Below are 24,274 nucleotides of genomic sequence, written 5' to 3'. Positions count from 1 at the left end.
TGCAAGAGGCTGAAGGTCAAAGTACGCAATAGATAAACTGGCTCAGTCGCAGCAAACATTCCGACTGTTCTGATGCTCGTTTTATTTTGTGGCCTTTTTCATTTCATTTATTTACATTTGGAACACTCAAGGATCACTCCATATACAAATGTGAAATGTCCGTACAATCATATCTACTAGTTAACCATAAATACAAGAATAAACAAGAATAGACCGGCTAAAGCCTGGTGAGGTCTTTTTTCTTTTTCTCGATTTTTTCTGGAGGCAGGCAGGCAGAATAGTTTCATTAGTCGATATCCAGATGTTGAACAATAAACATCTCAACCAACTTTCACCAATTTAGTATTCAACTACCACATTATCGAATTATAAATAGGCAAGCAGCCTAAATAATTTCATCAGTCGGTGTGCAGCTTTCAAACAGTAAAAATCTCTTCCACATCTATATCAGCAAGGTCGTCAACTACCAGTTTGGTAGTCAACTACCAAAAATTAAGCTTTAAATAGGCGAGCATGTAGAATAATTTTGTCAGTCGTCGGTTAGTTCTCGAATATCAAACATTTCTTCTCCAAAAATTACGCTTGGTAGTCAATTAAAGCCTTGGTAGTTATCTACCAACTACCAAACTTTCGAATTGCAATGTTAACTCTGAGCTATCGGTTATCAGATAACAAACAATTATTATTTGCGTGGTGTTGATATGTTCATGGTGGCTTTGCAATTTTGAATGTCAATCCAGTTCGCAACTACCATTACTACCAAAACTACCGACTACCAAATTTTCTGTCTATAAATAGGCGAGTAAGTAGAATCATTTCGTCAGTCGGTGATTAGTTCTTCAACAGTAAACATCTCTGTCGAAAATTACGTTTGATAGTCAATAATAATCTTGGTAGTCAGCTACCAACTACCAAATTTTCGAATTGCAATGTTAACTGTGAGCTATCGGTTATCAACAAAAACAGCAATAATAAACGACAAGCTCTAACTAATGAGGTCTAATATAGCGAAAAGCATGTTCAAAACAAATGAAGTAAAAGATTTCTGAAATAAATCTCTGAAAATCTTCTATCAAGTGAAGTAACAGATCAGATAGTAAAACTATGTTAATATGCTCGCCGTCTGTGACAGGTTAAACAACAACATATAACCCCAACTCAAAAGAAGGATGGATGCTTGTGTGCCACGATGAAAATCCGTAGGCGGTGGTACTCTCAGTTACAACAACGACATATGTCATTCCAAATCGGTCAAAGCAACGGCGCTTGAAACTCGCTAACGTATTCAATTGTTTGATTATCGTCGACAGTGCATTATAACTAGAAACAGCATTGACGAAGAATGACTTTTGTTGTTGGGAGTTCGAATGACGGGGTAATATCAGTACATTAGATCGTGTCGACGGCTGGAGCTTGTGGTACAGATATTACGGGCCTTGTTAATAAGTAATTTGAAGACACAAACTTGTCTGCGATAATGTACATGATTGGACAGCCAACCACACGGTTTAAGTATTCGTCCACAGTGCAACGTCTCCCAATAGCGAATACGAAACGGGTGCACGTAGAGAACACTCTTGTTAATATCCGAACTGAATCAAAATCCAAATTTGTATAGAATATACTGACTACTGAGTCACAGTAAGTAAACAGTGGTACGATAAGAGACTTCACTAGCATTAATCTCGTTTGCCATGAAAGAATACCGATATCACTAATCGCAGTCAACTGGCCCGAAATATCAAAGATCGTTTTGACTTTTCAGTTGAATTGTTAACGCTGTTGGAAGAGTTGGAAGAAATTCTATTTCAATTTGTGATTTAAAGACAGTGATTTTGTAGCTTGACTCAGCTGCTCAGGTACAAAAACTTTACAATCATCGAATTATGGAGGCAGAAGAAGCTGTTTCACGTGGAGTTAAGCGATCGTTATCAGGCGATGAAATTGAAGAAAATGACGAAAAGAAAATTAAAAGTCCTCCGGAGTCATCAGCCGTAAGTAAAAGATTTGGATATCTAATAAAACCTTGTTTGCGACGATGCGGTGCTTTTATTTATGTACTTTCGTCCACACAAATTATGTTAAATTTTAAATGGAGTTTATGTAATTCTTGACACGAAAAAGTAGTCTCTTTTATTCATGAACAACCTCTTAGATCTGTTCTGAAATTCTGATGATAAGCTTCTCCATATATATATATGTTTAGGAAAACGGCAAGATACTGGTCCTGCTTGATTTAAACGACGACTGCCTGTATCAGATATTTTCAAACTTAGTACTGTATGACCTGACAAATGCAGCCGATACGTGTGTTCGACTACGGGATTGTGCAACCTATGTTTTTGAACATTATCACAAGTGCTGCATTCTTTTCGATTACCGGACAGGTGGAGGTGTTAATCACACCGAAGTACGAACAGCAGTACGGATATTCGGACCTACAACCACGAAACTTACGCTTAATATGCAAATTTTCCACAAACTTTTTTCCTCGGATTCTGCCCTGAGCATGGTCAACCATTATTGCAAGAGCTTGGATACAATAATCCTAAATGGATTAAAATTTACAAAATGGTTTCCTGCCAAATACGTCGAATATGATTTTGATCCCGACAGCGATCCCGATAGCGATGCTTGGAACGACAATTATGATTCAGATGACGACAGAGATTGGATTGTGGGCTACGTATCGCCGAAGTTTCTCACAAATTTGCCGCGAGTGAAAAATGTTGTCGTTAACAAGGCAATGTTATTTTGTGGCGGTCGCCTGTTTGATGATTGGAAAGACAATATTTGCACCCTCACCATGGAAGATGTGCTGGTCGGCGATGGCTTTCTGAAAGCACTTCGGAATTCATATGTCGAAGTTAACATGGTCATTCGCAATGAGACTCGACGCGGACGCGGTAATATCGTGCACAATAATTTCAGAATTGTTGAAGCATTGTTTACACCAAAAGGTTGCGAGAATGCTCTAAAAACAGAATGATTCCAGTATGGCAACGTAATTTCACCAATTTAATAAAATAGTTTGTGAACATTGCGGTTTTATTTGCGAATGGGTAGGGAGAATGAACCGAAAAATGGCAAGAAAAGGCACTAGAGAGTTTGCGAAAGTGGAATATAATTCCCAAAAGCGCAGTTATTGTATGTAAATTGGTAATTGTGGACTGCAATTCCACACATTTTTCAGCCAATGGACCGTATGTCTCGCCATATGATATTTTTCAGTCATTTTCAACCATTTTTACAAACTGTGTGAACAGTAAAGATTACTCCAAACATTCACTATATCTTTAGTCATAAGTCTCGTGGATGTACTCGCACCAAGCAGTGCGTCTACTCTACCTGTAGGTCTTTCCAAGGCCGACATTAGTACAACATTACAACATTTAAAAAAAATTTCTTGAGTTATTGCCGAAAAACTGTTTTTGGTACCCTCTGACATGTCTTTACTTTTGAGAGCTTTTGACTGAAAATGTTTTTTTTTAGAAAAAGTGAAAGATACGTGTTTCCTAGAATTGAAAGACGAATCCAACGAGCTATCACTCATTAAAATCAGAGACAGCTTTTTCCCCAATCGCCTGAAGTCTTGGCGATATGACTCCTAAAATGTTACTGCCATTGTACGGGCTTTTTGAGACAACCCATTTTCGCATACATTTTTAGATCCCCGTGAAATAGTTCCACTGACAGAACATAGATTTTTCGCAGAGTTTTGGCAGAAAGTTGATATTATTCGCTAGCCTGGGTCTTAACCTTTCTAATGATATAGCATATTTTTACGAGTATAAATTGGAGGCAGAGTTGACCTACTCGAAAGTTTAATCCGAAAGAAGTAAAAGAATTTCATACACTTCACTTCATACCACTTCATACATTGGAAGTACGAGATTATGATGTGATTAGCTTGATTTTTTGGTTTTGTTGACTTTCGTCTGAGCAAAGCCATTTATTGGAGTATACAAACTTAAGTCAGAGGAGACTGTACATATTAAGGACAACAACGATGACCGCTTAAATGTAAAACTTCTAAACTTCTAATCATCTTCGCTTCGCCCTACGACGCTAGGGGACAGAATTAGATCGACGACCCTTGTTGAAGGAAAAACCAAATTTCTGTTTGAGCTTATAATTCTAAATCTTCATGACGATTTTGTCAACATTCGACATCGCACCTAACGGTGATTTAATTCAAAAAATTTAGATGAAACTTGCAATCCACAATCGGTGAGCAGCAATGCGTTCATAGACATCAGGCACACCAGTGGCACAGGGGACATGCCAAGATGCAACTCCAATTAACTGTCCTCCAGCAATCAAACCGCCACCCTCATCACCGTAACAAATACCCTCACTAGAGCGGGTTAACGCGCAAATTTTGTGGTCGTTGACACGTTCAGCATTTCGTGACGGTAATCTCGTACGGCACTCATCGTTAGTAATCGTTGTCGTGGACATTCTCTGCAAGTTGTTGGGTCCTTGACCACCGCCGATGGTATTCGTGCCCCATCCTGAGACTTGAACCACAACATTTCCGCCAATTATATTTGCACTGATTGGTACCGCTTGAACATTGACTGTAATCAAATTTCAAAGTTGAGTGTTTCTGTGGAATAAGCTCATCAAATGTATGCGCAAAGAGCAATAGAAAACTTATTGCCATTCAGAGGATTTAATGGATTATATAAAAACACAACCAACTTACCGGTGAAAGCCATTGCGGTTGCTGTGAAAACAAGCGAGAGGCTGCAGGATAATTGGAAGTTAGTACAAACCCTTTAACAAACATCACTCTTGATTGTCTTACTCATTTTCCAACGTTTCGCGGTTGAATGCGGGATGGTAGGTTATGTTAGAGCTGATATGGGCTGCGCCGCCAGCATTTAATGTAACTGTTCCAACGACGACACGGACTCCGTTTAGGGCTCGTCCAAGGGTACACATAGCCGTGGTGACAATATATCGATTTGAAACAATTGATCCTCCACAGAAGTGAACATCCGTTAGTGATCTCAATGAAGCCATGTGTGGAACCTGTCCAAGATTGACTGCCACACCACCCAAAAGACGTCCACTAGGACCAGATGGATTCACAACGATCGCTGTGAACGCGTAAAGATCAGAAACATATTTTCAGTTCCTATGCTTAAGCCACTTACGAGTTGCGATCGCTGCTGACACTACAGCCAGTAGAACTATTATTGCTCTAATCATTTTCGTAGTTACAATTACCGACTAGAAACGAGAGTGAAGTGATTTCATTTTGGAATTGCAGCTGCCTTTTATATTGAGGTTTTTAATCTATCATATGGTTTATATCCGTACTTAACAACCACTTGAGATTTATGAAATATTCACAGTAAACGGACAGATTGAATTTTTGCTAACCAGAAAATGTCGGCAATAAAATGTTCTTCGATAAGATTGAAGCGGCTTTTTGGTGTGTTGATTTGAGACATTGATTAGGTAATTGATTAATTAACAGAAGTAATGCCATCAGATTAATGAGATCAAATTGGACTGATAGCACTCGAGTATCATAAATTTCTTAAATCATTTTTTTGTGTTCTCTGAATTCGGTAATGCTGACTAATTAGACGTTGCGCAATTTTTATTGTATGTCAGAAGCAGTTTTATCGTGTTTCTGGTAGCTGACTGTGTAATTATGAGTTGTATCAGATGTTTCAGCATAAGGTCAAGTTGACAAGTGTTTAACAATTCTGAAGTCATAAAGGGTGGTATGAAAATTGAGTCATTCTTTTGATTGAGTCAGAACATGGTAAACTGTACGAAGTTGGTCATTCCTTCTTCTAGCATTATGAAGGTCTTGTACTTCATTTGTTATTCCGCAACAGCTGGGAGATGCGGGAAATCAGAAACAAAACTACATTTTTTATTTACATCTTTAAAAAAAAATTTCTATTTAAAATCGCTTGATAAGATTTTAGTGTAGACAATTGAGTCGTACAACTTTACTATTGCATAGAAAAATAGGTCAGCATCCTCTTAAATTTTTTGTGTAACAGTAACTTATTAACCGTACGAAGAAACACCTTTGGATTTTTGGCTAAAACATGAAGAATCGATTTTTTTAACTGTGAAAATTCTATGTCTCCAGTTTCGTGGCTGATCACAATGTGAATGTGAGATACTCTCAGAGTTCTACAACAACCAAATACAAAGTATACAGTAGAAGGTTCCAAAAATAACCAAATAAAATTGTACCAAGTCATACAAATCGAAACACTCCGATCCGAAACATGTTTCGAAGACTCTGCAAAATTCTGTGAATCTTGAAGACAGCGATACCGTACATCAAATGCAATGGAAGCGAAGGGAAAATGAATTTTGCCTGGTTTATGGTCCTCATAGACAGAGGACCTCGGCGTTGCACGATATTTGTTTCTAAATTTGGTCACCCATGTCAAAAATGGTCTAAAATATCAGTCGATACTGTCCAGAATCTGGAAATAATCTGCAATTCTGGAAAAATTGGTCACTTACATCAAACGCAATGGAGGCGAAACGAAATTTAATTTTGTCTGGTTTATGGCATACATAGACAGAGGACCTGGGCATTGCACGATATTTATTCCAAAACAGGGTCACCCATATCAAAAATAAGTCGAAATATTAGTTTGAAATCAGTCGATACCGTGCAATATTGCACGGTAACGACGGTTTATTTACCCATTTTTCACGCTATTTTTGATATGGGTGACCCTGTTTTGGAATAAATATCGTGCAATGCCCAGGTCCTCTGTCTATGTATGCCATAAACCAGACAAAATTAAATTTCGTTTCGCCTCCATTGCGTTTGATGTAAGTGACCAATTTTTCCAGAATTGCAGATTATTTCCAGATTCTGGACAGTATCGACTGATATTTTAGACCATTTTTGACATGGGTGACCAAATTTAGAAACAAATATCGTGCAACGCCGAGGTCCTCTGTCTATGAGGACCATAAACCAGGCAAAATTCATTTTCCCTTCGCTTCCATTGCATTTGATGTACGGTATCACTGTCTCCAAGATTCACAGAATTCTGCAGAGTCTTCGAAACATGTTTCGGATCGAAGTGTTTCGATTTGTATGACTTGGTACAATTTTATTTGGTTATTTTTGGAACCTTCTACTGTATACTTTGTATTTGGTTGTTGTAGAACTCTGAGAGTATCTCACATTCACATTGTGATCAGCCACGAAACTGGAGACATAGAATTTTCACAGTTAAAAAAATCGATTCTTCATGTTTTAGCCAAAAATCCAAAGGTGTTTCTTCGTACGGTTAATAAGTTACTGTTACACAAAAAATTTAAGAGGAGTCTGACGTATTTTTCTATGCAATAGTAAAGTTGTACGACTCAATTGTCTACACTAAAATCTTATCAAGCGATTTTAAATAGAAATTTTTTTTTAAAGATGTAAATAAAAAATGTAGTTTTGTTTCTGATTTCCCGCATCTCCCTGTACTTTGTTGGGTTATAGATAATCTATTGAGAATAAGATTTGAGAACTGCATTGAGAAGTCAGGTTCATAGTATGAGTGAATCGTGATTGATCGGTTGATAAATGGTGCTTGATTGTAGACATATTTTGTAAAGACAAAATTTAAAGGGTTCACGGTAGGGTTGAACAAATAAATAGTGTCGCGATACCACCTCTGATTACTATAAGGAACCACATTCAGTTCGCGGATCCATCCAATCGTTTCGGAGAACCGGCACTGATGGCCGTGCGGGAGCGGGACCGACGAGTCAATTTGAATACAGATTGTTATCGTGCACCAATCTATTGATTAATCGAATAAATAGCAAAGTTCGAATCCATTGAATAAACCCAATTTTAATCGGCAAAATACACAAACACGACAAAGCTCTGTAACAATATCAAGATAAACATTAACTGACAAGAATGCTGACATTAGAATACTGAATTAGAGCAGGAGCTTCTCTTTTGCATTCTCGTTGTAGAAGTGCTTTATAATTCTCCAAGTGAAAAAGTAAATGCATTCGGTGATGCTTAATAGACTGACACCCTAAGTTCCGACGAAATGAAAATGTTAGTTTTCAATTTATTTGTATTTTCAATCACCAAAGCATTATACCAGAAACAATCCAAGCATTCCCCCGATGTAAACTACAGGAAAATAAAAAATTATTTACAAAATGTTCAATTCATATATTCCATTCGTTTTACCTAATAAATCTGTGAAACCGAAAATGAGGTCTCGTTTCAGCTGCATCTTAGGGTAGTTTGATATTCCCCATTGAAGGTTTGCACCTAGAAACCAGGGTCTCGATCTCTGCAGTAAGTGATTCAATTTAAAGAGATGAGAGAGGAAGACAATTTGATTTTTAAAGTTTGATTGAATAAGTAGGTGCTGAAATACAACAAAACTTTAGACCGCAAAGAGGAAGCCATTTAATACTGAGACAACTGTTCCCAACACCAACGACATCATTAACCAATTAGCTCTGGGCAAAAAAGTATTAAAATTTTGCTAACTTTAAATTGAAATTAAGCCGTATAGGTAAAACGTTGATGTTGACTTAGCAAGCTCTATCCAATTATTCAAAGACTAACTCTGTCTAATCAGCAGTAAAAGTGTGATTCTTTTGTCCACCTGTCCTTAGTGCTAGCAATTCTGACTGCTTGTAGCTTCCCATTACCCCTCTCACGTTAAAAAAAAATCTGTTCCAGAACATCCAGAGAAATATCGATTTCGTATCTCTATCTGATACTAAATACTCTAGAACATCATAGTTGACAAAAAATAGTTTCTGAGTCGCGCAACGCAATCGATGCAAAGTTCACATGAAAATGCATAGAAACGCATTCTAGGGCTACTTCCCATGTCAATGACTGCTAATACTTTCTGTAGTTTTCAATTCTTCAATTTTGAAATTTTATTCACATTTTCACATTCATCATATATCCCGGGTAAAAAAAAAAGTGAATGTGAGACCCCTTTTGAGACCGTTTTTTTTGTATGGAGCTGAGACGTCTCTTTTCGAACCTTTGAGACTGGTTTCTTCTCATATACTGATGAATTGATGATGATGATGATTGCGAAACCGATGAGAAGTCTCGTTTTAAATGTTTTTATAGACTGTATTACACTGACCGAGTGGTCTCTTCTTCTGTATTTTATGAGACCGACCGAGTGGTCTCTTCTTCTGTATTTTAAGAGACCGACGGAGTAGTCTCTTCTTCTGTATTTTACGAGACCGACTGAGTGGTCTCTTATTTTGTATTTTACGAGACTGACCGAGTGGTCTCTTCTTCTGTATTTTACGAGACTGACCGAGTGGTCTCTTCTTCTGTATTTTATGAGACTGACCGAGTGGTCTCTTCTTCTGTATTTTACGAGACCGACTGAGTGGTCTCTTATTTTGTATTTTACGAGACTGACCGAGTGGTCTCATCTTCTGTATTTTATGAGACCGACCGAGTGGTCTCTTCTTCTGTATTTTACGAGACCGACCGAGTGGTCTCTTCTTCTGTATTTTACGAGACCGACTGAGGGGTCTCTTATTTTGTATTTTATGAGACCGACCGAGTGGTCTCTTCTTCTGTATTTTATGAGACCGACCGAGTGGTCTCTTTTTTAAATAATTTGCGAGACCGACTGAGTGGTCTCTTTTCAAAATAGTTTATGAGACCGACTGAGTGGTCTCTTTTTTAGATTTGACTATGTTTAAGACTCAAAATATTTTTGAGACTCTTTGAGAAGTCTCATTTCAGTTTTTTCTAGATTCTTTTAGAGGCCATCTGAGAACTCTCACTTTCTTTTCGACGTCTTTTGAGACTATCTGAGAACTCTCACTTTCTTTTCCACGTCTTTTGAGACTATCTGAGAACTCTCACTTTCTTTTCGATATTTTTTGAGGTTATTTGAGAAGTCTCATTTTAATTTTTTTTTTGAGATCCTTTGAGGCCATCTGAGAACTCTTACTTTCTTTTCGACATCTTCTGAGACCATCTGAGAAATCTCATTTCCATTTTACATCTGTGAGATATTTCATTGTCTTTAGGCTGTAGTTTCTTCCCGTATTCACAGATGGCACAGTTTTTTATTTTTTCTTATAATTCGCTGAAATGATAGAAGTTTTAGTGTTATTTATTTGATTTTTTTTACCTTTTTTTTTACCTTTTTTTTATTTCGTGATGTATTTTCCGGTCACCACTCCAAGTACTAACCGCGCCGAATGATGCTTAACTTTTGGATTGGACTGCCAGCCACGTTACGCGTGTTGCTAAATTCGATATATCTTCGTGTAGGTCTTATTTCGAACCGTTGTTACAAAAACTTTGAGACCGACCGAGTGGTCTTTCTTGGATTATTTTTCGGTGGACTTTGGGAGACTGACCGAGTAGTCTCGTTTGGAACATTTTACGAGAATGTAAGAGACCGACCGAGTGGTCATTCTTGGATTATTTTTCGGTGGACTTTGGGAGACTGACCAAGAAGTCTCGTTTTTGAACATTTTACGAGAATGTAAGTGACCGAACGAGTAGTCTTTTCGAATTATTTTTCATTGGACTTTATGAGACTGACCGAGTAGTCTCGTTTTTGAATATTTTATGAGAATGTAAGAGACCGACCGAGTGGTCTTTCTTGGATTATTTTTCGGTGGACTTTGGGAGACTGACCGAGTAGTTTCGTTTTTGAACATTTTACGAGAATGTAAGAGACCGAACGAGTGGTCTTTAATGAATTATTTTCGTTGGACTTTAGGAGACTGACCGAGGAGTCTCGTTTTTGAACATTTTACAAGAATGTAAGAGACCGAACGAGCAGTCTTTTCGAATTATTTTTCATTGGACTTTATGAGACTGACCGAGTAGTCTCGTTTTTGAATATTTTATGAGAATGTAAGGGACCGACCGAGTGGTCTTTTCGGATTATTTTTCATTGACTGGCCGAGTAGTCTCGTTTTTGAATATTTTATGAGAATGTAAGAGACCGAACGAGTAGTCTTTTCGGATTATTTTTCATTGGACTTGATGAGACTGGCCGAGTAGTCTCGTTTTTGAATATTTTATGAGAATGTAAGAGACCGAACGAGTAGTCTTTTCGGATTATTTTTCATTGGACTTGATGAGACTGGCCGAGTAGTCTCGTTTTTGAATATTTTAGGAGAATGTAAGAGACCGAACGAGTAGTCTTTTCGGATTATTTTTCATTGGACTTGATGAGACTGGCCTAGTAGCCTCGTTTTTGAATATTTTAGGAGAATGTAAGAGATCGAACGAGTAGTCTTTTCGGATTATTTTTCATTGGACTTGATGAGACTGGCCGAGTAGTCTCGTTTTTGAATATTTTAGGAGAATGTAAGAGACCGAACGAGTAGTCTTTTCGGATTATTTTTCATTGGACTTGATGAGACTGGCCGAGTAGTCTCGTTTTTGAATATTTTATGAGAATGTAAGAGACCGAACGAGTAGTCTTTTCGGATTATTTTTCATTGGACTTGATGAGACTGGCCGAGTAGTCTCGTTTTTGAATATTTTAGGAGAATGTAAGAGACCGAACGAGTAGTCTTTTCGGATTATTTTTCATTGGACTTGATGAGACTGGCCTAGTAGTCTCGTTTTTGAATATTTTATGAGAATGTAAGAGAACGACCGAGTAGTCTTTTCGGATTATTTTTCATTGGACTTTATGAGACTGGCCTAGTAGTCTCGTTTTTGAATATGTTATGAGAATGTAAGAGACCGAACGAGTAGTCTTTTCGGATTATTTTTCATTGGACTTGATGAGACTGGCCGAGTAGTCTCGTTTTTGAATATTTTATGAGAATGTAAGAGACCGACCGAGTGGTCTCTTACATTCTCGTAAAATGTTCAAAAACAAGACTTCTTGGTCAGTCTCCCAAAGTCCACCGAAAAATAATCCAAGAAAGAACACTCGGTCGGTCTCTTACATTCTCATAAAATATTCAAAAACGAGACTACTCGGCCAGTCTCATCAAGTCCAATGAAAAATAATTCGAAAAGACTACTCGTTCGGTCTCTTACATTCTTGTAAAATGTTCAAAAACGAGACTCCTCGGTCAGTCTCCTAAAGTCCAATGAAAATAATTCATTAAAGACCACTCGTTCGGTCTCTTACATTCTCGTAAAATGTTCAAAAACGAGACTACTCGGTCAGTCTCCCAAAGTCCACCGAAAAATAATCCAAGAAAGACCACTCGGTCGGTCTCTTACATTCTCATAAAATATTCAAAAACTAGACTACTCGGCCAGTCTCATCAAGTCCAATGAAAAATAATCCGAAAAGACTACTCGTTCGGTCTCTTACATTCTCCTAAAATATTCAAAAACGAGACTACTCGGCCAGCCTCATCAAGTCCAATGAAAAATAATCCGAAAAGACTACTCGTTCGGTCTCTTACATTCTCCTAAAATATTCAAAAACGAGACTACTCGGCCAGTCTCATCAAGTCCAATGAAAAATAATCCGAAAAGACTACTCGTTCGGTCTCTTACATTCTCATAAAATATTCAAAAACGAGACTACTCGGCCAGTCTCATCAAGTCCAATGAAAAATAATCCGAAAAGACTACTCGTTCGGTCTCTCACATTCTCATAAATATTCAAAAACGAGACTACTCGGCCAGTCTCATCAAGTCCAATGAAAAATAATCCGAAAAGACTACTCGTTCGGTCTCTTACATTCTCATAAAATATTCAAAAACGAGACTACTCGGCCAGTCTCATCAAGTCCAATGAAAAATAATCCGAAAAGACTACTCGTTCGGTCTCTTACATTCTCATAAATATTCAAAAACGAGACTACTCGGCCAGTCTCATCAAGTCCAATGAAAAATAATCCGAAAAGACTACTCGTTCGGTCTCTTACATTCTCATAAAATATTCAAAAACGAGACTACTCGGCCAGTCTCATCAAGTCCAATGAAAAATAATCCGAAAAGACTACTCGTTCGGTCTCTTACATTCTCATAAAATATTCAAAAACGAGACTACTCGGCCAGTCTCATCAAGTCCAATGAAAAATAATCCGAAAAGACTACTCGGTCGTTCTCTTACATTCTCATAAAATATTCAAAAACGAGACTACTCGGCCAGTCTCATCAAGTCCAATGAAAAATAATCCGAAAAGACTACTCGGTCGTTCTCTTACATTCTCATAAAATATTCAAAAACGAGACTACTCGGCCAGTCTCATCAAGTCCAATGAAAATAATCCAGGAAAGACCACTCGGTCGGTCTCAAAAATCTCGTAAAATATTGAAAAAGAGACCACTCGGTCAGTCTCGTTCAGCCAAAGTTCAACAATCATCAAAGAAATAAAATATTGAGAATGAAATGAGACTGAAAACGTAATGAGACTGAAATGAGACCGTTGATCATGCTCATTTTACGGTCTCACTGAGACCTTAATTTTCACCCGGGATGTACAACACATACATTCATCAGTTGTCGATAACGATGACAAAAATAATGACAAGCTCTTGGTAGGATGGTCGTTTATATAGCAAAACGCATGTTAAAAAAATGGAAGTACAAGATTTGAAATCAACAGATTAAACATAGCTAACCCGTACGAAACACCTATTTGTATCAAAAGACTTTACTGTGAAACTTTATTTCTTTTACTTCATTCTCTACTGAAACGTTATTTGCGCTTTAAAATCACTTGCATTATCCACTCTTTGCCTTGTTATCATATACAAATAAATTGCCGGAGGCAATATAGACAGCCCCGTACGAAGTCAACTTTCATAAATTCCTATTTAAACAGCTATATACCGCTATATTTACCTATATTTCACTATAAATAAACATTTCACAGAGGAATATGCTATTATATAGCTCTATATGCCTGCATATAGCTCAATATAGCTGTATATAGGTATATATAGATGTCCATACATGGAATCCCTGAAACGCCACACACATAACAAATTACTTCTCTGTTAACAGAAACTCTCTAAGTACCATTTTTCCCAAGATAGCTTACGCTCCGGAGAACATAATTTCAAAAACTTTTTTTTCCCTGATTGGTACGGTCAATACCTATCTAATAAAGCTAAAACAGACGAAATATGTTCAAATGTGGCCGACCTACAAGCAAAAACTGCTTGCCGCCCTGTGCCTGTTTCACACCAAGGGGTCTAACTCACGAGTCGGTCATCCGATTTCCATAAACTTTTTTTTGTCGATCGGTATTGTAAATACCTTTTATTTGACGTATCAAGTGTAACGTTTAAATGTCCGGAGATGTCTTCGAAAAACCGTAAAGCACTTATTGGGCCACAGATCGGGAGGGGTCGATCCAAAATCACCCATCTTCGAACTTAGCCTGTCTTTTGACATTACCAAACGGAAAAAAAAAGAATTTTCAAAATCAAATGCGTTTTACTCAAGTTATCGTGCAGACAGACGGACAGACGGACTTTTTTTTCACTGATTTGGCGTCTCTAGACAACCACAATAGGTTCCCCCTTACTCAGGGAGTCCAATTCGGCGTGTTACAAACGTATGCGTAAACCTATAAGACCCCAGTACTTCGTACGGGTCTAAAAATACTTTGAACGATGGAAGTAATAGACCCGATGATAATACTGCTCATATGCTCGCCGTCTGTAACAGGTGAAGTGAAGATTGAGAGGTGCCAATTGTACTGATGGTTTTTTTGAAAGTGGACCTCGGATCTATTTTTTAGCGACTTTTTTTTACGTGCCCAAATAGCCCTTGGCCCCAATAGTCTAAAACCGCAGTCGTTTTATTTTAATTAATGTTCTTTTATCGGCTTGTGAACTTTCGCAAGGGTGTTTTTTGTCCGTGATTAACTGCCGCTACAGCCTATGGACAGGACATACATGTGTGGGGGTTCGTTGGGTAGGTATTGTCCAGTAGATATAGGCCAAGCACAGATATCTTACAAGTACTGTACCACTGTTCGAAAATAACGTGTTTCAGTCAAAGGCCGGAAATTTTGTTGAGCTTCAAAAGGTGATATCTCGCACCTGGCGAATATTTATCTCACTACGTACTTGCGAACTGTGAACTATTATTTTGATTAGTGTATTTTATAAGCTTCGAAGCAACGTAATCTATACATATAAATCTGAACATCGGCGCACCACGACGCCCCTTGGCGCACCTCGGAGCACCTCGGAGCACCACGGAGCACCTCGGAGCACCTCGGAGCACCACGGAGCACCTCGGAGCACCTGGGGGCACCCAGCCTCCGAGAAGTCGGCCGGTCAGTCCTGCGAGGCCATTTTTTGAAATCGACCTCTGAGGGGTCGGCCGGTTAGCCCTCCGAGGTCGTTTTTCAAAATCGACCTCCGACGGATCAGCCGGTCAGCCCTACGAGGTCGTTTTTCAAAATAGACGTCCGACGGATCAGCCGGTCAGCCTTCCGAGGCCGTTTTTTAAAATCGACCTCCGACGGACCAACCGGAGAGTCCTACGATGCCGTTTTGCAAAATAGACGTCCGACGGATCAGCCGGTCAGCCTTCCGAGGCCGTTTTTTAAAATCGACATCCGACAGACCAGCCGGACAGCCCTACGAGGGTGTTTTGCAAAATAGACGTCCGACAGATCAGCCGCTCAGCCTTCCAAGGCCGTTTTTTTAAATTGAACTCCGATGTATCACCGATCAGCCCTCCGAGACCGTTTTCCAAAATCAGAGAATTTAACCGGTCAGCCCTCCGTAGCCGTTTTTTAAAAACGGTCTCCGACGGCACACCTTTTTACGCCGCCGAGGACGATTTTGAAAAATGCTTTTCAATGGCATTTTTCGAAAACAGTATCTGGACCTCATTCGGATTGTCAAAATTTAGCTCAAATAAATTAGCTGGCAGGACCTCAGAGTGCGTTTTTCAAAAAGTTTTCAGGACATAAATTTCTTTTCTCCAAAGTGTGCTTCATACAGGGATAAATTACTAAAACTCTATCAAACATTAAAATTCAATTCAAAGTAACTGAATAAAACAAGGAAGTCGTCTTTTCGTGAGAAATTTCTTGACCCGAGGATTAGTCGAAGTAAAAAATCAAACAATAACTTACGATGAGTTTTATAACAGATTTATATGCTTCGCCTCGGTACGTAAAGTTCGAAAAGCAGCATACGTAATTCTCGCACGCGTCAAAACAAAATCTGAAATTATTCCTAAATGTTTGTCCAATGTCAGATATTACTATAAGTAATAAAAATATCTAAGCATCTTAAGGGGTCATTCAAATAGTGCGCAAACTGTAAAGGCCCCTTATGTAATGATTGTCTTGAATTGAACGTTGTGTTTGGTTAAGCTTTGACACATTTAGCTATGAATATTTAAATGAAATTATGGCGCTTATTTGTAGCGCCCGATTAAAGGATTTAAATCATGTCAAAGATACCTTCAAAGATACACGTCCCGTCTTAAAAAATCTTTGTTTAAAACTTTTATTGAAGCAACATCTTATGCAAAAAACCAACAATCTCTGCAAATTATTACATAAGAAAAAATAACTTAAAAACGAAAAAGTAAACTAAATCAGTTTTCAGAAAAAGTGTACAATTTTTTGAACAATTTCATGTAGACATGATTTTGGTATCAGTAAAATTACGAATAACAGAACGATTACTGGTAATTACAGGAATCGGAATGTTAACACTACCTAAAGTATTAGTACTATTTTAAATACCAGTTCAGTTATATCAAAATAAATACGGTTGAAACAGTGCATATCCCAAGCGAGAAAACAGTGCAGTACGACCCGGCCGAAGGCCGGGAAACTAGAGGATGAAGTGCGGATAACTGTCAGATATAAGAGGTGAAAAGGAAAGCCGATGTGAGGGAAATTTTTTTTTTTATTTTATGGCAAATGCTATAGCTAAGTGCAAAATCAAACATGGCGTCCTTGTACATTTTAATCGATGAAACTTTGTTTAATCTAGAATTTACTTAAAGAAACGATTGTTGATAATTTTCGTTTGTGTGATTAAAAAGAGCAAAAAAGAAAGTAAGAGAGAGATAATTAATGAAAATTATGATTTTGAAAGGGAAACGAAATTAAGGATTGAGATTATGATTACATTAAAAATGTAGAATTAAAATTCGAAGTTTGGAAAACTGGAAGCGTAGAGTTGAATCTCTGAATGCAAGAACTTTGAGTTGAATCCCGGAAAGCTAGAAGTGTAGAGTTAAAAATCGAAACACGATAAGCGTAGAATTAAATTTCGGAACGCGAAGCCAGAATTGTAATGATAATTTTTAAATACCACATGTAGGGTTGATAACCAAGTAAGGAAACTTTATTTTGATAAATAACCCTGGGAACAGTACGACCCGGCCGAAGGCCGGGAAACAGTGCTAGTCTACCATTAAAAAGAGTAGACTATTAATTCGCTTGACCAAATCACTCCCTGCAAAGAGAGAACTATGGACATGTTTGTTTAGAGACCTCACTAACAGAATTTTATGACCAATCACAAGTGCAGTGATGGAAAGATATCATCAAAAGTAAACTCCCTAATGTATGCTTTTCAGCAAAGCACTGATGCCTCTTAACGTGACTTCCGAACGACGCCTCGAAGTATGCAAATACTATCTGAAGACAGTTAGGTTCTTAATTGATATCTCTACTAAATGTAGTCTAGCCATATGCTCACAATTGATAGTATTTGCGTTATGGCCTTCCTAAGTTGTACTACACTTTCTTACCCCAGAATTAAATTTCCTGATGTGAAAATGGAAATTTTACCGAAAATTTTACAATTAAAGAGTGAGATGAATTTTAGGGATACAAGCAACCGATGATGCTGACGTAGAATATTTTCCTAAAATTTTTTTTCAAAATTTGAAGGAAAATGTAAACAAAAAGAAAACGAAGCGAAATGAGCGCGATCACAGTTAAATGGAAAAACAAAACCAAAACCATTTCGATACATTTCCTGGCTTTCAAATAACTTGAAAAGCATCTGAAAATTGTTGTCAGGCATTGTCTGCCCAAAAAAACATCAAATTTCGCAAACTAATCGAATTAGTCAAGTTAAGATCTTTTTCATTTAATTTGTCCATTGTCTGTGTCTCGTAATGAAATTATACCATTTACACATAAATAAACATCATAATAAGATGGCATTAATTTAATGGGGTCTCTTTGTCGACATTATGTTATGTGTGAGTATAAACCAACATTAATAAATCTGAGACATTAAACAACCAAACAACAAAAAGGTACACAACATGCTCATGAAAGTAAGTGGATATAATTCATTCTTCTACATGTAATATGTTATATATATGTGTGGTTAAGAGGTATATATATTGCAATCATTCTGTAATGAATGTATAAAACACGTCTGTAGACGTTTGCTCTGTACTACTCGTGTTGTTACACAAAACATGGCATCAAACATCAATTTCTTTAGTCATAAAAAAAACAATTCATATTTACATAGTCCTGAACAAAGAAACTCGAATCGTCACAGTTGGCCAAACACTTGCAATTAATTTTCATTTTATTTGATTTCAAAGTAATCAATTCATCTGGAAAAGAATCGAACACACGAGATAGTCATGTAAGTCTATATATACATTCCATCCATAATACATGCTATACAAGTTATATATACATTCACATTCTGCACTAAAGATATCTAGTCAGAGGTTTGTGTGAATACACAAACCCGGCCCGAAAACGAAATATTCAATTATTTCCTATCTAAACATAAGGCAAAAGATCTTTGATACATTTTTAATAAATTACCTTTAATGGTCATCAGGCACAGTAAACCTTGAATGTCACAAATGTTTCCCAGCTTTTCATTACGTCTACCTGCCGGAAAAATGATGGGAATTTCAGATAAAATTTGTGCTTTCTAAGACGAAGGGCGAAAATAACACAGTATGTAACAAAGTATGCAACGGTAAAACGTTAACGAACTTCGATGTTATTATTATTTTTATCTTAAGACGAAGCAGCGCACCTGATCTGGGTATACAAAGTTTTTTATAGCAATTGTTTGGGGACACCATATAATTTTGTGTTCCACTGAATATTTTAGTTTTTTTTTGTAAAAATAATAATTTACAGTTGAATGACATCGGAACTAAATTGTTTAAATGAATTTAAACAACAACTTTTATTAAGAAGATACAAAATTAGCTGTTAGAGTCTACATTTAGGCGAAAAAATTGGTTTGTGGCTGATAACTTATCCAACTCGAAGAAACCATTGTAGATTGTGTAAATCTATCAAATCTGCACATGTACAGGTTTCTCCAAATGGGTTAAATTATGACTCACAAACCAATTTTTACTTTAACTTTTTACTCTTCAAAAGTAACTCTAAATAGGGTACTGAAACTTGACAGTGTGGCGTGAAACTGTAAAACACTGTAAAAAACAATTTCATACAAAATAGTACTCTATTTGGCAGCTGTCGACAGTGATGTAACAAACAGTGATGTAAAGTACACTTTTTCGGACGCTTTTTCTTTTGTGTTTCGGTATGCCTTTATTACAGTAAAATGAGCCATTGGCTTCCATTCCTTTTTTTAATTCAATTTTACTTTCATGAATAAAATCGTTCTCTGAATGGAAATTTATATTGATCAGAATTCACCAGAATATCGCCTGTGAAAGTCACTGGCTAGTTCACAGATAGCCTTTCAGTTGCAATGTTTACCTGATATGGATGATCTTCTCTCTACAAACAAAAAAGTACGATTCATTCAAGTCGATTCGTTGTTATATCATCATTATAAAATGCCTTTCATTCATGAACTGAATTATTGCATTTTGAGTGGGATTATGCGGCTTAATTAGCTCGTATATACATACTACATGCTGCGATAATAATAAAATTACGAAAATGATTCTCATTTGTTGCTAACATGGAGAATAGTTATTGGAATAGAAGGGTTACTGTCCTATATTGCAACATAATGAACCTGAACATCGATTATCACAACTCTGTTGTTTTATATTAATAGTTATTTATACTATAAGAACTGTAAAGGGTGTTTTATGTTCGAGGAATGGTAAATGGTTCGAGACGAAGTCGAGAACCTATTTGCCATTTCGAGAACATAAAACACCCATACAGTTCTTGCAGAATAAAATTTTTTATATATTGAGCGCTTAAACGCACTTCATTTGACCAAAAACAAATCACATTTTCATTACACTAACTACGAAAGTTGTAATTTTCGCTTCCCGAATGAGATGCGAAAGTTTAAATATTCAACTCTCAGTAAGCCACGACATCGCAAGAGGTGCGAAAGTACTTTCGGCTCTCAAACGAGGATGCGAAAGTAAATGACAGCAACAACATGTGTTCCGTCTGGTGTCGTTGTGATCGCTGTGATTGTTGTGATAGAAAAGAACGTTGCCATTAATTTAATATTTTTTCTTTTACCAGGGGGCTGCCGCCCCCTGGACCCCCGCATATTTCAGCTTATTTCGGTAAATTTCATCAGTTTGAACGTGTTTAGGAAGCTCAAATTACAATTTTCGCAGTTATTGTAATGAAAAGTTGTATGGATCACATGGCACGACGTAAAAAAATTCAACCTGTGCGATTGCCGCCCTGGCCTTCGGCCACGGGCTGCAAACTTCGCACACGGTTGGATTTTTTTACTTTCGTCCCTTGTGATCCAAATAACCAATTCTGTGTGTATATAAACACATCATCTATGTACCTTTACAGTTCAACTATAAAACTTATATACTCGACTATAAAGTTTATGTATTGGCTTATGTATTTGATGTTTATACGCGAATCGCAAAGCCTTCTTTATATCGAGGTTTGCGGTCAGATAAAGTGCGTTTTTTAAGCGAGAAATATATAAAATTGAAAATGTTTAGTGTTTCGTGCCTCGCTTAGTGAAATTTTGGATGAATCGCAAAATGAACTAATCAAACCAAATGCGTCAACAACATCAACGCCAAATCCATCAATAATGATGGGTTGAATGTATATTTAGAGTTTAATTTACATATCGGCTCGTTGTTGCCTCTGTAATTCCTGTGGTATAGACCTTGTGGATTTATCAAGTTCTAATTACCTTACAATGCTATATAGCGCTCAAGCCGATACGTGCTTGTTAGGTAGGCGTGGTTGTTTTGTGGAAACCGTTCGACAGGACTATATTGGTGCTCACGAAATTATAGTTCAAGCAAGGCACTTCAAGCAAAAGTGATCATCGTCGACAGCTGCCAAAATGAGTACTATTTTGTATAAAATCGTTTTTTTAAGTGTTTTGCATTATTCTTTGAAACTCTGTCCAGTTTCAGTACCATGTTAAATACCACTCATGCATGAAGTGCATTGGTTCAAGCGATTAATATTATTTCCGAAAATTTCTGTGGATTTACATTTCCCGAAAATTTACAATTCTCAGGGGATTTATTTACAATCTACAGCGAATTGCAGCACTTGACCTAGTGCAATAATAACTGATACTCCATACTCTCTTTCACCGATAATACTTTGACAATGGTTTATTTAGTAAGCGGTACAGGTAATCAATTCCTTTTTTTCTCTCCCGTATGTTATTGCAATTTTTTTTCCTACTTTTAAGTATTTGGAAGAATTTTTGTTCAAAATTCTTAGTTGGTTCGGAAGGAGAAAAAAAATCGAGATAAATTTTAATCGAATTTCTACCTTTTGTTTTCATCTACTTAAAATATCTAATATTGTTTTAATTAATGATGTCGATGAGGCTTTTTATCTCGACAAAGAAAAGAAAAAACTTTTTTTTTCAAATTCTTTTATATTACCATGCTGTCGGTCGATTCTGTATCTGTACACTAAATTGGTATAAGTACACACAAATGCTGTGTAGATGGAATAGGTAAATGATATTCACATCAGAAAGTTTTTGTCATTGCAAATGGACACCTTGTGATAAATTAAATGCCTGGAAGGAACAGAATGGAGTTGGAAGAGAGTAAGAACAAAACATTGCGAATTCCTATGACTTAATTTCTATAGTAAACAAAGTGGATGTTGTTGTATTTTGAAGCAATTTTGTTTCTCCTTAACTGCCGTAATTTGCATAAGAAACACTTAACGGTACATTTCCATTTATTTATTAGAAATGTTAAGTTTCATAGTTTCTTTTGCAAATTGCGGCAGTTAAGAGGCACCGGTACTTTGCCGAAAAGCATACATTAGGGCGATTTTTAAATACTGGATTTTAGTTTACTTTTGATGATATCTTTCCACCAGAATCCTTTTTCAAAAATGTACGACCGCAATTCCGACCACGAACGTGTTAGATTTCAACAGAAAATAGATTTGGTTGCAGCAATTTGATCAGCTCTGAGAACAATAAGCAGTTTATGAAAATTTCATTAAACTGCTCACTTTTCTCAGAGCTGGTCAAATTGCTGCAACCAAAACTAATTTTTATTTAAAGCTAACAGATTTGTGGTCGGAATTGCGGTTGTCCATTTTTCAAAAAGGATTCTGACGAAAAGATATTAACAAAAATTAAATACGAAACACGCAAATGTAGGCTACAATTTTAGCTAAGTGCCGGTGCCTCTTAAGACCTACCCCTCGCAAATTTGTAGCCTACATTTGGGCGGAAAAATGTTAGTTTTTTTGATGATTTGGGAACCAAAATCTTTTTTTTTGAAAAAGTAAAACCTTTAAAGCACCCTAAAATGTGTTACTTCTAAAGGAAAAATTGGTTTGTGGGTGATAACTTATCCCACTTGGAGCAATCTTTGCATATTGCGTAAGTTTATGTAATCTGCACAGGCTTCTACAAGTGTATTTAATTTATGACTAACAATCCAATTTTTCCTTTAAAAGAAACACATTTTAGGGTGCTTCAGCGGTTTTACTTAAAAAAAAGAATTTGGTTCCAAGAAATCATCAAAAAACGAATGCTTTTCCGCCTAAATGTAGGCTATCAATTTGCAAAGGGTCCATTGCTCTTAATAATTTTTTGTGTTAGCGTTTTTGTTCTTAGAGATCTCATTAACAGTCTTTTGCTGCCAATAACAAGTTCAGTCCTGACCATCGACTTAACATGACTTCCGAAAGTTAGAAAAGTTAGATGCTGAATAAGTGAATATCCCGCCTAAATGTAGGCTAAGATATATGTCACACAAGTTATTCAGAGTGTATATAAATCGTTACAGCCACCAAAAACACTGCATTGGCGATTTTCAAGATCAACAGATGTCACTGCTTTCTATGCATGATTTCCTACGTCTTAGAGACGATATTCTTTCCGCGAAGCATTTATGTCGCCACTTTCTATGTTCAATTTGTAACCCTTTTTTCCCCACTATATGTCGGAAAGCCAATTAGATTCTTTGGTGTCTACAGCGGACGTAAAGGAAATTTGTGCAGGAATTTGCTTCAAATGTTTATCAGTTGGTATGGTTTGGTTCATACAGACGAAACTGCTTATTAGGCAGCTTTACTACTATCACTCGTATGCGTTGAAGCAAACAGCTTTGTTTTGTTTTTATGAGTGGACCAGCTGAAAAACAGCTGAATCAAATTTATATCTAAGTTTCACTGATGTTCACTGTATGATGAGCGAAAAGATAAAAAATCGATTTACTCTCAGACACTAGATTAGAGCTTGAGATCGTGTCTCCTTGAAATTACAAAAGTTACTAAATAAATCAAGTGTCGTCGATGTGGTAGTGGATTCCTTGTGAATCACCAATAGCTTTAAAATTATTTTTTGAGTGATTCGTTCGTGCAATAAATTCTTTGCCATATCATTCAATGTGCTTACCTCTGCTTCGATAAAAGTGTGGAAAACAGCCGCAAATCCTACTCGCCAATCGCATACGACATTCGCGAGTACACAAATTGAAACTGTATATTGGACTTGTCATCATAATTTCCGACTCATGAGTGTATCTGCATTGACGTTGCGAAACAGTTAAACTGGAAAATGTTGAGAATGAAAACTTTGCAACGAAGTTAGATGACAATTTTCTTTTTTCATTAAAATTATTCAAATTTTCCAGCAATCTAATTCAAGTGCTGCAGAAATGTATAATATTTACTCTCTGGCATTGGCCGAAGTTAAAGTTTCCAGTCCGAGTAATTCCACTGTTGTATAGTCAAGTGCTCCAAACGAATAGCGATGTTTCGATATATCAGCCACTTCCATAGCTCCATGGAAATAAACTTCATATGCTGAAGATAAATTAATGAGCTGTGCGTATATTTCACCATCCAATTGATGAACGTATACGGTATTGTTCGGTTTAATTAGATCCCATCGATTGCGCTTCCAATAGCTGAAAGAATTCAATAA

At 36.9% G+C, this 24,274-nt stretch overlaps 3 protein-coding genes across 3 annotated transcripts in view; 1 reads left to right on the top strand and 2 right to left on the bottom strand.

Annotated features, from left to right (window-relative positions):
• The first annotated feature begins 1,777 nt into the window (after positions 1 to 1,777).
• On the top strand, positions 1,778 to 3,008 carry LOC119071782. Its single transcript, XM_037176841.1, has 2 exons — positions 1,778 to 1,994; positions 2,207 to 3,008. Exons 1-2 carry the CDS (start codon positions 1,887 to 1,889, stop codon positions 2,987 to 2,989), a joined length of 891 nt encoding a protein of 296 aa, XP_037032736.1. The 5' UTR covers positions 1,778 to 1,886; the 3' UTR covers positions 2,990 to 3,008.
• Positions 3,009 to 4,120: 1,112 nt separating this feature from the next.
• LOC119071793 (chymotrypsin-2-like) lies at positions 4,121 to 5,324 on the bottom strand. The gene is made up of 4 exons (XM_037176858.1): positions 5,163 to 5,324; positions 4,811 to 5,105; positions 4,709 to 4,749; positions 4,121 to 4,580 (listed from the first exon to the last, which is right to left on the bottom strand). Exons 1-4 carry the CDS (start codon positions 5,215 to 5,217, stop codon positions 4,204 to 4,206), a joined length of 768 nt encoding a protein of 255 aa, XP_037032753.1. The 5' UTR covers positions 5,218 to 5,324; the 3' UTR covers positions 4,121 to 4,203.
• A 2,561-nt stretch (positions 5,325 to 7,885) lies between these two features.
• LOC119071751 overlaps positions 7,886 to 24,274 on the bottom strand; it is a 42,202-nt gene continuing 25,813 nt past the window's right edge. The window contains exons 6-12 of the mRNA XM_037176786.1: positions 24,021 to 24,257; positions 23,744 to 23,898; positions 18,742 to 18,810; positions 18,430 to 18,521; positions 8,204 to 8,309; positions 8,112 to 8,143; positions 7,886 to 8,042 (exon numbers count right to left, since the gene is read on the bottom strand). Of these exons, the coding sequence (XP_037032681.1) occupies positions 7,941 to 8,042; positions 8,112 to 8,143; positions 8,204 to 8,309; positions 18,430 to 18,521; positions 18,742 to 18,810; positions 23,744 to 23,898; positions 24,021 to 24,257 (793 nt within the window). The 3' untranslated portion in view covers positions 7,886 to 7,940. The remainder of the gene's footprint in view (positions 8,043 to 8,111; positions 8,144 to 8,203; positions 8,310 to 18,429; positions 18,522 to 18,741; positions 18,811 to 23,743; positions 23,899 to 24,020; positions 24,258 to 24,274) is intronic.

Source organism: Bradysia coprophila (assembly GCF_014529535.1).
Source record: "Bradysia coprophila strain Holo2 chromosome IV unlocalized genomic scaffold, BU_Bcop_v1 contig_5, whole genome shotgun sequence".
NCBI classification, from domain to species: Eukaryota; Metazoa; Arthropoda; class Insecta; order Diptera; family Sciaridae; genus Bradysia; species Bradysia coprophila.
The sequence above is the reverse complement of the archived record's forward strand: the minus strand, read 5'-3'. Positions and strand labels throughout refer to the sequence as shown.

Coding starts and splice junctions, on each gene's coding strand:
- LOC119071782 (XM_037176841.1), top strand. CDS start 1,887: ATGGAGGCAGAAGAAGCTGTTTCACGTGGAGTTAAGCGATCGTTATCA. Junction 1,995..2,206: donor GTCCTCCGGAGTCATCAGCC/GTAAGTAAAAGA, acceptor ATATATGTTTAG/GAAAACGGCAAGATACTGGT.
- LOC119071793 (XM_037176858.1), bottom strand. CDS start 5,217: ATGATTAGAGCAATAATAGTTCTACTGGCTGTAGTGTCAGCAGCGATC. Junction 5,106..5,162: donor GTCAGCAGCGATCGCAACTC/GTAAGTGGCTTA, acceptor ACGCGTTCACAG/CGATCGTTGTGAATCCATCT. Junction 4,581..4,708: donor AACCGCAATGGCTTTCACCG/GTAAGTTGGTTG, acceptor ATTTGATTACAG/TCAATGTTCAAGCGGTACCA.